The sequence below is a fragment of the Cylas formicarius genome, unplaced genomic scaffold, assembly GCF_029955315.1.
Source record: "Cylas formicarius isolate icCylForm1 unplaced genomic scaffold, icCylForm1.1 PGA_scaffold_1__22_contigs__length_36826433, whole genome shotgun sequence".
Lineage (NCBI taxonomy): Eukaryota > Metazoa > Arthropoda > Insecta > Coleoptera > Brentidae > Cylas > Cylas formicarius.
The window spans coordinates 4,088,783-4,103,247 of record NW_026844264.1 but is presented as its reverse complement, the minus strand read 5'-3'; the positions used below and the strand labels follow the sequence as shown (position 1 = coordinate 4,103,247).

Here is a 14,465-nt window from a genome sequence, read left to right as displayed (position 1 = left end):
TTATATTCACAATTTCTCTGAAAGACAAGCCATTGCCGTCCGATGTTGTCATCCCAGTAGTGTCAACCTTGAGACTGAAAACTGCGAATACTCGGATGTCACCTTCCGATCAATACTTCAATTTAATAACTTACAAACCGCAAGAAGTAAAAGATAGGGGAACTAGTCGCGGCTAGACAAGGCACGGATGTGGATACAGATTACAGTTTAAATGCTTGGGGTAATAAGGTTTTGGCCTCTCCGTCACAGAGACAAGATAGACTTTATACATAGAACATGAGTTTAGGTTTGCTTCCTCTTGTTCATTTTATAGTCTACAGTTCTACCTTTATTATGACGAACTCCCCTTGGTGACCAGATGCATTAGGAATTGCTTAGCCGGTCTTTGTAAATCCGTTTATTATTGGTTGTTCTAGCAATTTATTTCCTCAATACAAAAACTTTTTTACCATTTACCTTGAGAAACCTTCTCCGGCTGTTTCATAATAATAATACCATATAATACCTTATTCTAACATGTCCAGACCATCACACCGACATGAATTTTCTTTTTAGATTACGCGAAGTATTTCGAGTGGCATCAGGGGGACGATAATATAACATTTACAATCACGTTGAAGGACGAACCTCTTCCAGAGACCACAGCCAGTCCAGTCGTGCTAACATTAAGCCTTAAAACTGACAACGTCGCCCGCGTTGTGATACTCGTCTCCATAGAAAACGCAACCGCACTAGACATTGATGTTCCCGTGTTCTCCAAAGCGTTTTATACTCTTACTTATTCCCTATCAACAGAAGTCATAACATCCAGCGATACGATTTCCTTGGTGACAGAAAAACCAAGCGACATATCAGAAATTCGTTTAGAAGGAGGTAAATAATGACCCGTCTGTTACTTGTTCTAGTTAAATTAAATTTCGGTTTGTATTTTTTTTATTCGACTACGAGTTGTTAATTTTCTTGCTTTGCTTCGAAATACATTGTTTGTTTCAGAGTATGAAGATTACTTTATCGTTACCCACGCGGAAGATGCGAAAACGTTCGAAATTTCAGTGAAAGATGAAAAACAGCTACCGTCGAATGCACCAAGCCCAGTACTCTTAACACTAAGTGTCCAGACAGACCGTGCAGCCAGTGTCGCCATAGTCATAGCAATAGATGGATCGACTGAAGTGGTAGTGGACGTGCCCGTGTTCACGCGAAGCTTTTACTCTTTTAATTACTCCGAGAAGTCATTGGCACCCCACGATGGACCGATCTACGTGGTGACCAAAAAACCAGATAGCGTTACCGACGTTCAAATCGATGGAGGTACGTACCTAACCATAATAACTATAATTTTATTTATTCTCGAAGCAAGGTACCTTCAAGCGGTTGACGTTGAATCCTCCTTTGAGCTGCGATTCCAGCTAGAGATTTTAGGTAGATATCTGCAGGTTCGAGGTAGTTTTCATAACAATAAATGGCAGACAAACTAAGTTTGACGGAACTAAATCAACGAGAAAATTGGAAGTTCAGTCACTTTTTATCACATTTGTCGACAAAAATTCTCCCTGGAGCTACTCTTCATTGCAGCATTTAGAATGTTTTGACGTAGTTTTTGGTTATAAATAACTTTGTTGAATTTGACCGAAATCGACCAGAAAAATTGGAGCTTCGCAATTTTTTTTGCTTTCTTTTTTGTTTAAGATGCTCCTTTGAGCTACCTTTTAACATAAAAAGTAGGGATCTACATCCATAACTGTAACTTTAAATCAGACTATTTCTACTGTCCAACCATTCCAACGAATCTCACTATTGAAACTGTCATTCTTTTGGTAGTTTTTTCAAGTTTCTTTTAAAATTAACCACTGTAAAATTTCTTTATTCATGCTATGTTTTGCTCTTATCTGTCTGCTTCTTTAATTATTTTGCGGTTTGAGATTAACATTGAAGAAAACAATTTTTATCGAGCTAAATATTGAGAGGCAGCGGCCTATTTTATCTTCTATTTTCATTTGATTCGCTAATGAACTGGACTGCTTCCAGACTACGCGAAATACTTTTCCTACAAGCAAGGCGAAAACGAAACAAGCTTCATCCTCACGCTAGAAGTTGATCTACCGTCCGATGTGGAAAGTCCGATTACGCTAACGTTCAGTGTGACAACGGACACAACCGCTAGAGTAATCCTTATCGTTTTTGTTGGTAACGACTCGCCCGAGATAGATATAGATATTCCAACGTTTTCCCGGTCATACTACTCCTTCACCTACACTGAAAATGATGGAAAAGCTCTGCTTGCCTCTAACGACGGTGATGTCACGGTAACGACGCAAAAACCTGATAGTGTTAGCGATGTGAAGCTGTTGGGAGGTAAGAATTATCAACAAAAGATCTGGCAACATTCAGCGAAAATGGATATTTTCCTAGATTACCGGGAATATTTCGCAATAAAAGTGGATAAGACGACAATAACATTAACTGTCTCGCGAACTCTGCCAAATAACACACCCACGCCCGTGATTTTGATGCTGACCTTGAAGACTGATGTCGAGACGAGCGTGAACTTCATCGTGAACATCAAGAATGAAGATTCAACCCCACAGTTTAGCAGCCCTTACTTCATCGGAACTTACAACTCAACCACCAAGCAGATCGACATGGATGACAAAATCGAAATAACAGGGAATCCAACACTGAAAATATCCGAGGGTAAGTTTCATAACCAATTGGCGAGCACAGAAGCAGCTCTCTATTTTTTGCGCAGACTCTGGCTGTTCGTCGTACTTCGATTTGGTAAAAGACGGCAGTGGATATCGTTTAGCTGTCACCAAAGCTTTACCATCGGACGTACTAGAACAATCTAGTTTAGTTCTAGTTGTGGTCGCCCGGTTAAATGGAAAGGACGTCGCATTCGCGACAGTGGTCATTAATCTGCCTGTTGAATCGATGCTGCCCCCTAGTGAATCCGACGACAAATCCTCAACCATTACGGCTTATATGATAACCGTTATAGTTCTGTGCATTGTGCTGACCAGTATAATAGTGGCGATGATTTTGCTGTGGTATTTCAAAATTAGGTCAGTGATGATTTGCCAAAAAAACGCAAAGTTGTAAGTAGTGTGACTAAGCAGGTTCTATCCCAACATTATCCATGATCGCGTTTTTGGGAGTATTACGCTCAGCTATAGGTAACATGGCTGAAGAATGTATTGCACAATGTCCGAAGCTTGCGATCCTGGAAGACGAATGTTGCTTAAACGCCATATTAGTGTAGTGTTCATTTTTTGCAAGTCTTTTATTTAGTGAAAAATGCAAAAAATGTATTGGTTACCACTTAATAAAAAAAACAAACAAAAAGTTTTAAAAAAGACGAGGTAACGATAAAACTAAAAATTTAATCTTGATGTTTTTCCCTTCAGGAATACGAGTTACGTGGAGCTCGAGGAAACTTCAAGCGGCAACACAAATTTCGGCAAAAAAAACTCAAACGTGTACGTACTGCAGAGTACCCTCCATTTGCCCAATTTCTATTTCACGGGTATTTTAGAAACATTGACGACGTGATAAGAAGACCGACTGGATATCCGTTCGGACCACACGGGGATGCGACGTACACCGTGTCCGGAGAGGAAACGGCCAACGAGTATGACATTCCGAATGACCCTGAACTCAACAAAGGGAAAAGGGTGGCCTTCGACAACGTGGTTCAAAGTATAGATGTGGACGTCGATAGAGAACTTTCTGAAGGGTGATTAAGTCTATTCTAAATTTCAACTAGAGCATTGCCAATGTTTTGTTCTTTTCGGTAGCGGTAACAATCTCCCGCGTAGGCGTCCGACGGGTTTTGTTTTTAACCCCCCTCCACCGGAAGAGGACACTGTTAGCGTAGACAATCCAATCTACAAGAGCGAGTATGAGATTCCAATAGATGCTGGGCAAAACAACATCCTTTATGCTGAGGCCGACAGTGACAGGTAGAGACTTTGCACTTAGAATCCTTATTTTTAATAAAGAGAAGTTTTCTCTGTTGTGGATTGCATCTTTAACTCCCGGGTTAATATCTTTAACTTGTGTTGCATATTGCGTTTTTTTTGTTGCGTTATTTTTATTAAGGTTTGTTCATTTGTCCACATTATAATTCAAATTTTGAATCATATCAAGTCACTATGGTCTGTTCCTTAATGTTAGAGAGTTAGAATTATTATTCAACTGCCAAATTTTGAGGTCTTCTTCGTATAGGCCATAGTATTGCATCATAGTATTGTACCTATATGCCTGACTGTTTAAAATTAGAATTACAGTTACTTTCCGGTAATAATAATAATACACTCTTCTTGATTAAGCTAATTATCCTACATTGCGTGTAAGAAGAAATTGTGGAAAACCTTGAAGAAAATAAATTTCGTTAAAAAAAATCAAAACAGAAAATCACTTTTAATAGAGAAGGAAGAAATTATCTAGCTACGACGATACTCGAGAGCAGTTGGGCAGTTGATAATAGTTTCGAATGGGAAATAAGAATATCTATTACTTGGATGGAACTTTAGTATATGACGGATATACCGTTGAGAAAACGGGCCAGGATAAAAGTTTAAAAAGCCCGAGGTCCCCACGATTAAATGCATCCTCGGCAAAAGGTAAAAGATTAATAATTCCTCACATTGGTACAAAAATGAATTTGTCGGTTGTGGCATAGCAGCATTTCAATCAAAACGAATACGAATGACACCATTAAGACTAATGAATTTGCCTACTTCTAGCAAATACTACATTTTATTCTTTCTGTCAGGTACCAGTCTGAAAAATCCTAAAAAATAACCAGATATTAAATACGAAGCGATTTCAGTAAGATTTGATGACGACAGGTCTCGATTATCTACCTATTTCTATAATTATGTTATACAGAATTTGAAATATTAATAAACTACCTGCGGTAATGCCGCTGTCACATTATTTTCATCCATCAAACTAGTCTTTTCAGTTTTCAGTGTGTACAAATTAGTATGACCGTAGCAACGATTCGAGGTGTGTAGGGCTAAAAAATGAAATACAGAATTCATCGGAAACTATCATTGCAATTTACATCAACGATATAACGTTTAAGTTTAAGGATCGCTGTTATTTGAAATACATATTCTATTATTCTGTCTTATTAAGAAACTTAGCATAGACGTTTCGTAGGTTAAGCAAAATAGACGCCAGTTCAAACGGGCTGACGTTCGGATATCCGATGGAAGAGGGTCTCTACGAAACATCGGATTCGCTAGGCATAGACAAGGAGAGAAAAAAATCGGTCGCGTTCGACGACAGAATCGAAAGAATGCAGATAGATGCGGTGAAGGATGACGAGGATGAAATAAGCGACAGCGAAAACTTAGACAGGGCCATCTAAACAGATTTAAACGTTGTAAATTAAGTATTGTTAATAAACGTTATTTTTCTACGTCTCCGATTTTATCATAGTTTGGTGAGTACGTGCGTTTTTTAATTGTAAAACTCGCAGAATTAGATCACTTCGATATTTAGTTTAGTATATCTGTTCGTGATTATCTCGGGAAACTTCAAGTGGCTACTGACATATTTGCGGTGTGACATGAATTGTTTGTATTTAAACGGGACACTCGAAGCAAACTCATTAAAAGAAAATTACCTCGGCGTTTTTGTCACTTTCGGGGAAATTTTTTATTGCGCTTTAATAAAATCATCTGGCAATAATGAAGATGTGGCGCGTCATTTACATTCTAGTTGTTTGCGCTGGAAGCTTTGCAGATGCGCAAGGTGAGTGTCAGTAGTTCTTGTTATTATTAATTTATTTGTACATCGAGTTCTGTTTTTGATGGTTTTACGGCGTATCTCCCTTATAAAAAAAGCTGGCCTGTCGCTTCTTTGTACCTTGCTTTTTGTTTAAATAGAAGCTTACATAAACAGAAATGTTATCTTTGTCTTGCACTAATTAACTTGTGTTTGTTTAATGTTACAAGATACGGAATGTATCTTTTATTATATTTATTTTTAGATATCCTTGAGCTGTCATGACATTTTGTAATTATATTAATTACTACTTTCCCTTCCTTCTGCTGTGGCTCAAAATATGACAATAACAATGCGCATTTAGTATATACTACACATACAAAAGCTGCTTTAAAAAATATAACATTTAAGAAATAATATTAAGATATACGCTCTATATTTAAAATAAACCTTAGGTGTTTTTAGGTTTTTAAAAAGTAAAAAAGCATTCTAATCAAATTATTAAAAGTCATACCGTTAAATAAATACAAGCGTATTATAGGCATCAAATTTTTTGAGTTTCAGAACTGACTACACCACTGGATTCTACGTAAAAAACTTGACTGAGATAAACTTCCACTTTTTCCATAAGCGATAAACCATTTTCAAGTAAAAAATAACTAAAACGTCAACATTACGTTTTAGCCGGAAATTGTACTTTTTAAGTCTTCGTATTATAATTAAAAAAAAAATTGTCAAAAAATAGTTGACAAAAAAACACACCAATATCAAGATCAAGATTTTCAAAAGATCTAAATCCCCAAATGTTTTTATAGCTGCTCCGTAGAATTGGCGGATTACAGATACATTTTGCTTACTAAGTTATTGGTTCATTTGTGGCATTTCAATTTATGCACTGTGGAAATTTTGCTAGGGGCACGTTATCCAAAAAATCACGTAGTATTTGGTTTAAAATTGCCAGATATCAATCTAATATGGAATTTAATTTTTGTTCCCAATTTAAAGCAAGGGGCGCTAAACCCAAACCTGTATTGTTGATGATGTTCTCTTGTTAAAAATTGATTTTTCATATACCAATGCGTATTATTAACCTTATTGAAAATATCACTACAACTTATATAGGGTTCGTCGGAACACATCACGTTTCTACCGAAGTTGGGATCAATGTGGGTTTTTTTAAGATATTAGTTATATATTAGTTATTAGGCGGCTTTCTCCAGCTTCAGCTCCATAGAGTTTATGTGTATATTTTATTAATATCGTTTGCGTTTATGATTTTGAGAGCCCAGCAGTTTCCTTCGCGTGATTGGCCTCAACATTTGTTAATACAATACCTCATTGTTCTAGTTATTATCATTCTATAACATAAGGTAAATTTAAAAAAAGTTTCTTTTTAAATCAGCATCATAAAAATTAATAATAAGTAACTATAATAATAACCAAACCATCATATCATACTTATGACCATTTTCAAATTGGTTCATTTTTTCCTAATTCGTTCAATAACGTACATTTTCGTGATAACTTACGTTTTTCTTATAAAATTGCATTTCCAAGGCTTGCTGTCGCAATTTTTACCTTTTTTCTATCCTACAAGGTATCCGAAATATGATGCCACCCCAAAAAGCGCAAAAATTCTATTTCACCCTGTATCTCGACAACGAAACAAGTTGATTTCACGAAACCGTTGACAGCACAAAGGATAGTTTTTTTTGTTGTATTGTACTATTTAATTAAAAATAAAGTTTTCTCCTGTTTTTCATAAGCTCCTGAGGATCCTAAAGGCACTTACACGAATTTCGCACTATCGCGAAGTAATAGACGAAACGCGTAAACAGTTGATTTACGAGGTAATATTCAATTCCATTTACAGTCAATGAGTTACTTCAAAAAATGGCACTTTTCAGTTTTTTGTTCATAATTGGGACACCCGGTGCATTTTTGACTAAATCACATTTTTACGTTCCTTTCCCAAATCTCGCGCGTCTTCTCGTTCAAAAATTTTCTCAATCGGACATACCTTTTATGAAAAAATCTTTTTTTTTGTCCCTGAAAGAATTCTTTTTTTAATAAATACTTCGGAGCTTCCTATCCCGCCTAGTTCCATCTGGGGGTGGAGTTCTAAATTAGATCCGAATTTTAGGTCTGAATCTTAAAATTTCGAACACTCACTTTGTTTCATAGCGATGTTCCGGGCAAAAACCATTAATAGTCGACAAAATGTGCGCCGATACGCATCGCCTAGTGTTAGTATGGAGGAAAATTTTAAGCTCGGACTTCCAAGGGTTTGACCGTTATCCGGCTTCAAAAATTTCCGGCAGGTCCTCTACGAAGAACAGAGATCCAACGCTGAATCGATTTGTACCAAAGGCGATAACGTACGATGTCCCGTACACAGACTTCGAGTTTAGTGAGGAGCATATACACTTACGCAGCGTACATATTTTTCAAATTTTCGGGAGTACTTTAAAAAAAATCGAAAAAAAGAGGCAGTTTGTTTTCTCGCCTCAAGTAGATAAGGAATTATTAATAAGTGAAAAAAACTGTTAATTGTAATTTACCTGCAATTTTACTTACAGAATGCTCAATAGATGGCGGTGACGTATCAGTGTCCCTCACAATTGACGACACTCACGTAAATGAAGTAATGTTTACTGGACTGGCAACCGGAATTACCGGTAAGTATTTTTCTTAAAAAGATAAGCACATTATATGCTAGCCGGTGATAAAACTGTCAAAAGGCAGTACAGTTTTTTAAATAGTTGAGTACGTATATGTCCTGAAGTAAAATAGGTCAGTTTACAACGTCCTTCGACGTTGCCCGACAGTCCTCAGGTTGGCCGATTCTAATTTTGGTATTTCTCGTTTTCTTTTGCCTGTTGCCATCGGATATATGGCACTCTTTTCATGTGTTCGTACCATGTAAGTTGTTTCTTCCCAATATCCTGCATTCTGCGACTTTTGTTCCTACCCGTTGTTTTACGATTATGCCTTCTCCGTTACAAGGGCCTCAACTTTTTTCATGTGTCTGTCGATTTCTGAGCCATATGGGAGGGTCCTGTTTACCATTGCCTCATAAATTTACATAATATTCCATTCCGAGCACAGAGTAATTTTCTGGCTTCATTCGTCATGAATTCTTCCGAATTCTTGATTTTGATACCCTGGGGGGTATCAAAATTCAAATATCTCTCTTTTCTATAACTTGTTTTAGAGATATGTGTACATGATCTTCCTACCTCAAAAACTCATTGTCCTTTCTGTTCTTTTTCTTTATAATCCTCTTCAATGAGATCAGGTAAATTCTGCCATCGAACCTGCTTCACTGTGCGGGTAATCGAGAAGCCCTGATAATTATTCCAGCCCCCTTTAATCTTTGTGGTTGAAGGAGATTAGGCATTCAATCTTTGAAGACGAGATACCCATTCAAGCATTCATTCATCGTAGCATTTCGGAACTTTGGATCACTAGATTTACCTGGTTTAAGGTTCATAACAGTTTTTCTCGCCATTTCCTCAGGTATCTCAATATCCTCCGATCAATATCCTCCGATCGTATATTACAGTATTGAGTCTTGAAGACTCAGTTATATATTCTTGACCTGATATTCTGATATTCTGATATTCTATACCTGAATTAGGTTTTTATAGTGTCATAAGCATTTTAATCATTTGAATGTTTGACCCGTCTTTTCCAGGGTTCTTCAAAGTTTTCTTCCTCCTACATAGCTGTTAATTTCTTCACGTTTCCTAGGCCAAGACTCTTTTTTTCTATGTTAAATTGCACTCTTAGCTGTCTTTTTATGTATTTTCACTCTTAAGGTCTCGTTCATTTTTTATAGTTAGGCATTGGAGACTTATTTTTTCTTGAACCATTGTGTCTATCTTTCCATTCCACCAACGTTTCTTTTTTGTGTTGTTCTTCTTTACTACTATAACCTCTTGTGTGGCTTCCTTATAATGTTCTCATAGACGTCGTCAAGCGTGTATTCTTCAGGACCGAGAAGTTTACTGTTGATCTTTGATAAAGAAATGCTGTGCTTTCATACTTAAGACCGATAATTATCTCAATGATTTTACTACATAGTGGCGGACTATCTCATCCTTCATTTGCAAATTTATTTATTTAAGATTTCGAGTATCCTATATCATGTATACATGGATGCAGTAAAATAAAACATAGGAAATAAGTGAAATTACGATACTGATAACTTAATGTACAAGTATTTTCTAAACAACAAGAAATCGTCAATACTTTTTTTTCAAAAATCGCAATTAACAGAGAGCCAATTTTAACCTCTGCCAGCCGCTTGTTATAATTGCGATAACTTTTTCAGGCGTGTCGCTTCTCTCCCTATATGTTTCCGATTCTGCAGTAGAAAAAACCATGGCGATGTCTTACTTCAACTACAGTCTAGATGGAAATTTTACTCTGAGTACCACCAAAGAATTCTCAAACGTCGACCAAGACTCTTACACCGCAGGACAAAACTTGGCTATCAGTCTGGCTTTTATTTTCGAATGTCAAGTTATCAGAGACCCGCCTCTCAGTTTGGTGAGTTACATTTCTCATACAAAAAGCGATTTCTTACGACTTGGTGTCTCAGGCTTTTTTTGTAACGGTGTTGGACACGAATAATCACCCGCCTGAGTTTTCCGCGAACATATTCGAGTTTAACGTGCCTATGCCCATCATGCCTAAAATGGATTTTTCATTGTATGGATCAACGGTCGTAGAAGCTACGGATATCGATTTTTCCAACACCTTGATAAGTTTTATGGTGGAACCCGATGACTTCGAAGTCGGTGGATTTCAAACTGGCAACAAGTCGTTCACGGCAACTTTTAGTGCCAGATCGCTGATGTGGCTATCCCAACCAAAAACATATACCATTGTGGCGACGGTAAGTAAGGTGTAATGATGGCCTCCGTTGTTAGAAGTGTATAACAAGGCTAATTATTTTGACTTTTCGTATTACCCTTATCGACGATTAACAGAGAGACAAATAAATCTCCTGGATACCTATGTCGATTGTTATTTCGCCAATCATTCTATCGATTTTTTCAGAGCTTAACTCAACCTGGATTGCATTCTAGTCTGTACCTGCTGCGGAGTTAAAGGAGGGACATGTTTCGGATTGGTGAAAGCACAAGATTTTTTGATTGTTACCGAGATTTCTATGGACTCTTAGATTGGTTGAATAACATTTGATGTCCAGTTATAATAATCGGCAAATGCTGATGAGCTATTTATCGCAGTCTTAAAGCTGTTTCATGTTCTTTTTGCCTAGTTTTCGTCATGTCTCGCATTGTTGTACGCATATGGAATACTGTATACTCTCAGTGTCTCAAAAAAAATGCTGGTTTTAACATTATATTTCATCACAAATTTTGATATTGTGATCAGTAATATTTTGAATGTAAGGAAAGGCCGCAGTAGTGAGTGAAGCAATAGAACGCCTAATATCTCTGGAATATCTATGAAAATTATTTGCGAAAAAGAGCAGATGATGGCTCCGTACACGAGAGAAACAAGATTTCAATAATCATTTTCGTGGATATGAAGGCTAGTTTGGTTGACAAAGATCTACGCCCACGATAGAATGGATCTTTCCTGCGAAGTTCTGGTGGAGCGATTAGTACCTAAAATTAGGCGCACACTTTGATTCAGTTTCCGATCTACGAGTCTTGCGTAGGGACTGTTGAGCCAAACAGAAGCGCAGGACTTAGAGCATACATAGACCACAGTGTTCGTCGACTGCAACTCAGCCAAGAGACTGAAAAAATGTTTCTTGAAAGAGACAGTACCATCTAGGGTTATGTCTAGATATTTAGGCCAATTATTGTATCTCAAACGGGTGTTGCTGAAGGTGATATTTAGTTCTGAATTCGAGAGTCTATTATCTAGATGAATCCAGGACACTTGTTTTTTTTATTATCCTCGGAAGTAGTCGCCACTGCTTGAAGAATGTTGATGAATGCTGATATTGCAGTCAAATTAGTAGTAAGTTCATTTATGAATTGTACGCTTCCACCGAGTTTCCTTAGTAACATCCAAGCCTGAGCAACTCGTCAGCCCATTGGAATATATTCTCTGTGGCAACCACAACCCCTCGCCATCTCTCAAATTTCTCTAAGAATGGTGAATTGTGCTTTTCTGAAATTCGAGCTAGGCGGTGGGGTGGATCGGAGGAGAAATTTTAATACTAATATTGATCAATACACGTCAGTGTTGGCTTTTGAGAAAGTTAAGTATGACTTTCCTGTTAGTTGGGACTAGTCATTGATCGGAACTTCAGCCGGAACACAGATCATCAGCGGCTGATCTGATTGCGCCGATATCATTCGCGTCAAAGATAAGGTGATGGTTATTCCTTTCCGTCCAATCCACTAGAGCAACGCCATTAGTATCACTTCTGGAGTAGTTCCATTGTTTATGGTGTTAATTGAAGTCTCCGATATATTTTTCCGGACGATTGAAGGGTATTAGCACATCTTGTGCCTATTAGGTTCCTTGATTTTTGTTCGAGGTTGTGATGTTGGTTCCTTGTACCTTAATTGTAATGGTGTCAGTCAGTCTATCTTTGCCGATATTAATTAAGCAGGTTCAATATTGTTGGCTAAAACAATCATGAAACCGGGCATCAAATTGTATTACACCAAACTAAAATTCTTGCAGGTCTCGCCAATATTGGAATCATTCATTCCTCCTTTAGCTTCGCTTCCCTCAAACAGTATATAAGCAAGTATCAATATTCTCATAAGTCAAAAATATTTTAGAAAAAAAGTCATGCGAACCCAGCTAGTCTTAGATTTAGGTAGTTGTCCATCAAAATCTTCATCTAAAAAATACGAGATTGGTGCTGCTACTGAATATATATAATTGTAAAGTTGTCTCACGCATGTCTAGGATGCTGGGAAAATTCCAGGACCATTGTCAACCAACGCCACACTAATTATAACGGTAGACCAGAGTGCAGGTCTGGACATACCCTCGTTTTCAAGGGCCACCTATGCATTTACGTATTCCGAAACCACTGGGTCGCTGAGTTCAGATGAAAGCATCGTTGCCGTTACCAACAAGGTCGACAAGATTGACAACGTTGGCTTGAACGGATGTGAGTGTCTTTTCCGGTTTCGCGAAGCATTTCCCTAAAGTTCCCTATTTTAGTGTACGCTTCGTATTTTCAAGCAGATCGACAGGGTGAAACGTTTACTATAAGGATCAACAGCCGTTTGCCAATTAATACCGAGTATCCTATAATATTGACGCTGAATTTCCAAACAGACGTACTTGCAAGTACTACACTAATAATTGCCCTAGAAGCCGTCGAATTGGACAGCCCCACATTTAGTAAAGATTTCTACAGATTCAATTATGTTCGTGAAGCCTTTCAGATACAAGCAATCGACGGACCGGTCATCTTATTCACTTCAAAACCGGATGGTGTATCAAACTTAACTTTAACCGGAGGTATGACATTCTTGTTACCAACTTCCATTATGTTGACCAATTGCTTTTTCAGAATATGCGCAGTATTTCATTTGCACTTTAGTGGAAAATGATCAACAGACTATTAAGGTGGTACCTTCCGACGTTGTCTTGCCTGAGACTTCTGGAAGCGTAATTCCTTTAGAGTTAAGCTTGACGACTGATGCGCTTGCAAAAACGACTTTAATCGTAACGATAGAAGAGAAAGCTTCCTCTCAGCTATATTTTGCTACGGTATTCTACACCTTTGAGTACAAGATTGTCGACGGCCAACCCATATTAAACTCAACAGATGGAAACATCTCGATATATGCCTCAAATCCAGAGGATGAAGTTAATGTCACATTCGATGACGGTAAGATAATGAAGGGGTTATTTTGGAAAGCTCCGTCTGTGCTTTTTAGGATTGGAATACGTAGAATACTTCAGCGTTATAAAGCAAGGATCCGGGTTTCATTTACAGCTGCTTCGGCCTTTACCTTCTGACGCGTTAGAGACAAAATCAAGCATCGCTCTGAAGCTAGTTGCTCAAAACAGTGAAGGAAATATAGCTTATGCAACTGCGATTATTAATCTACCTGCAAGTGATGTTGCGACGGACAATTCCGCTTTCAATGCGAATATTTACATGGCTGCAGTAATAGTCCTCTGTATCCTGCTGCTTGCTGTGGTTATGGTTGCTCTATATCTATGGTGCCTCAAAAGACGGTAATAAACTATAATGCTCTAAATACGTGTATATATTTCCACGACTCGTTAAAGGTTATCACTATATGTCAAATTGATGGAGTCTTCCATGGTCAAAGACGTACTACTAGGAACACCTAAACAAAATATGTAGGTATACTAAAAGAGCCTTCTGTTTAGTCAGACTCGATAATTGTGTTTCACGAGAAATTTTATAATCATTTCCGTTCTAGAAGACCTTCAGGTACAATGATAGACGCAGTTCCAGGAGACCAAACCACGAACAGTGGCGTTACGTATCGAAGTGAATACAGAATGCCTATAAGAGATAACAGGGCTGTTGAAATTTTATCCGTTGATTTAAAACGTTTAAACGCAGAGTAGGTTTTGGTTTGACAGCCTATTTATCTACTTTTTTTTCACTAATATTTTAGTAGGTGAACTATTCACTGAAGTCCAAGGACTATGCAGAGTAATTTATTGGAACAACGGGTAAAGAGACAATCGAATATTCGAAGACGATTAATTTATTATATTTTTTTTGGTGTAGC

The 14,465-nt window shown here is 37.6% G+C and overlaps 2 protein-coding genes across 3 annotated transcripts in view; both read left to right on the top strand.

Moving 5' to 3' along the window:
- Positions 1–5,598, top strand: part of LOC132696261 (uncharacterized) — a 24,123-nt gene extending 18,525 nt beyond the window's left edge. Inside the window, exons 11-19 of the mRNA XM_060661000.1 lie at positions 556–873; positions 994–1,311; positions 2,029–2,355; positions 2,413–2,694; positions 2,750–3,062; positions 3,405–3,476; positions 3,533–3,733; positions 3,795–3,959; positions 5,167–5,598. Of these exons, the coding sequence (XP_060516983.1) occupies positions 556–873; positions 994–1,311; positions 2,029–2,355; positions 2,413–2,694; positions 2,750–3,062; positions 3,405–3,476; positions 3,533–3,733; positions 3,795–3,959; positions 5,167–5,377 (2,207 nt within the window). The 3' untranslated portion in view covers positions 5,378–5,598. The remainder of the gene's footprint in view (positions 1–555; positions 874–993; positions 1,312–2,028; positions 2,356–2,412; positions 2,695–2,749; positions 3,063–3,404; positions 3,477–3,532; positions 3,734–3,794; positions 3,960–5,166) is intronic.
- On the top strand, positions 5,598–14,465 carry LOC132697061 (uncharacterized). 2 transcript variants are annotated; one of them, XM_060662321.1, is made up of 11 exons: positions 5,598–5,763; positions 8,316–8,414; positions 10,073–10,290; positions 10,343–10,639; positions 12,646–12,853; positions 12,907–13,209; positions 13,262–13,582; positions 13,632–13,935; positions 13,990–14,064; positions 14,151–14,294; positions 14,349–14,465. In XM_060662321.1, exons 1-11 carry the CDS (start codon positions 5,700–5,702, stop codon positions 14,353–14,355), a joined length of 2,040 nt encoding a protein of 679 aa, XP_060518304.1. In that variant the 5' UTR covers positions 5,598–5,699; the 3' UTR covers positions 14,356–14,465. The 2 variants fall into 2 exon arrangements, with proteins under 2 accessions (XP_060518304.1, XP_060518303.1); XM_060662320.1 differs by having other exon boundaries at positions 14,148–14,294.

Bases quoted from the DNA above. Each gene is read 5' to 3' on its own strand.
- LOC132697061 (XM_060662320.1), top strand. From the start codon at position 5,700: ATGAAGATGTGGCGCGTCATTTACATTCTAGTTGTTTGCGCTGGAAGC. The intron at 8,415-10,072 runs GTAAGTATTTTT...TAACTTTTTCAG, and splicing joins ACTGGCAACCGGAATTACCG to GCGTGTCGCTTCTCTCCCTA. The intron at 14,065-14,147 runs GTAGGTATACTA...TTTCCGTTCTAG, and splicing joins GGAACACCTAAACAAAATAT to AAGACCTTCAGGTACAATGA.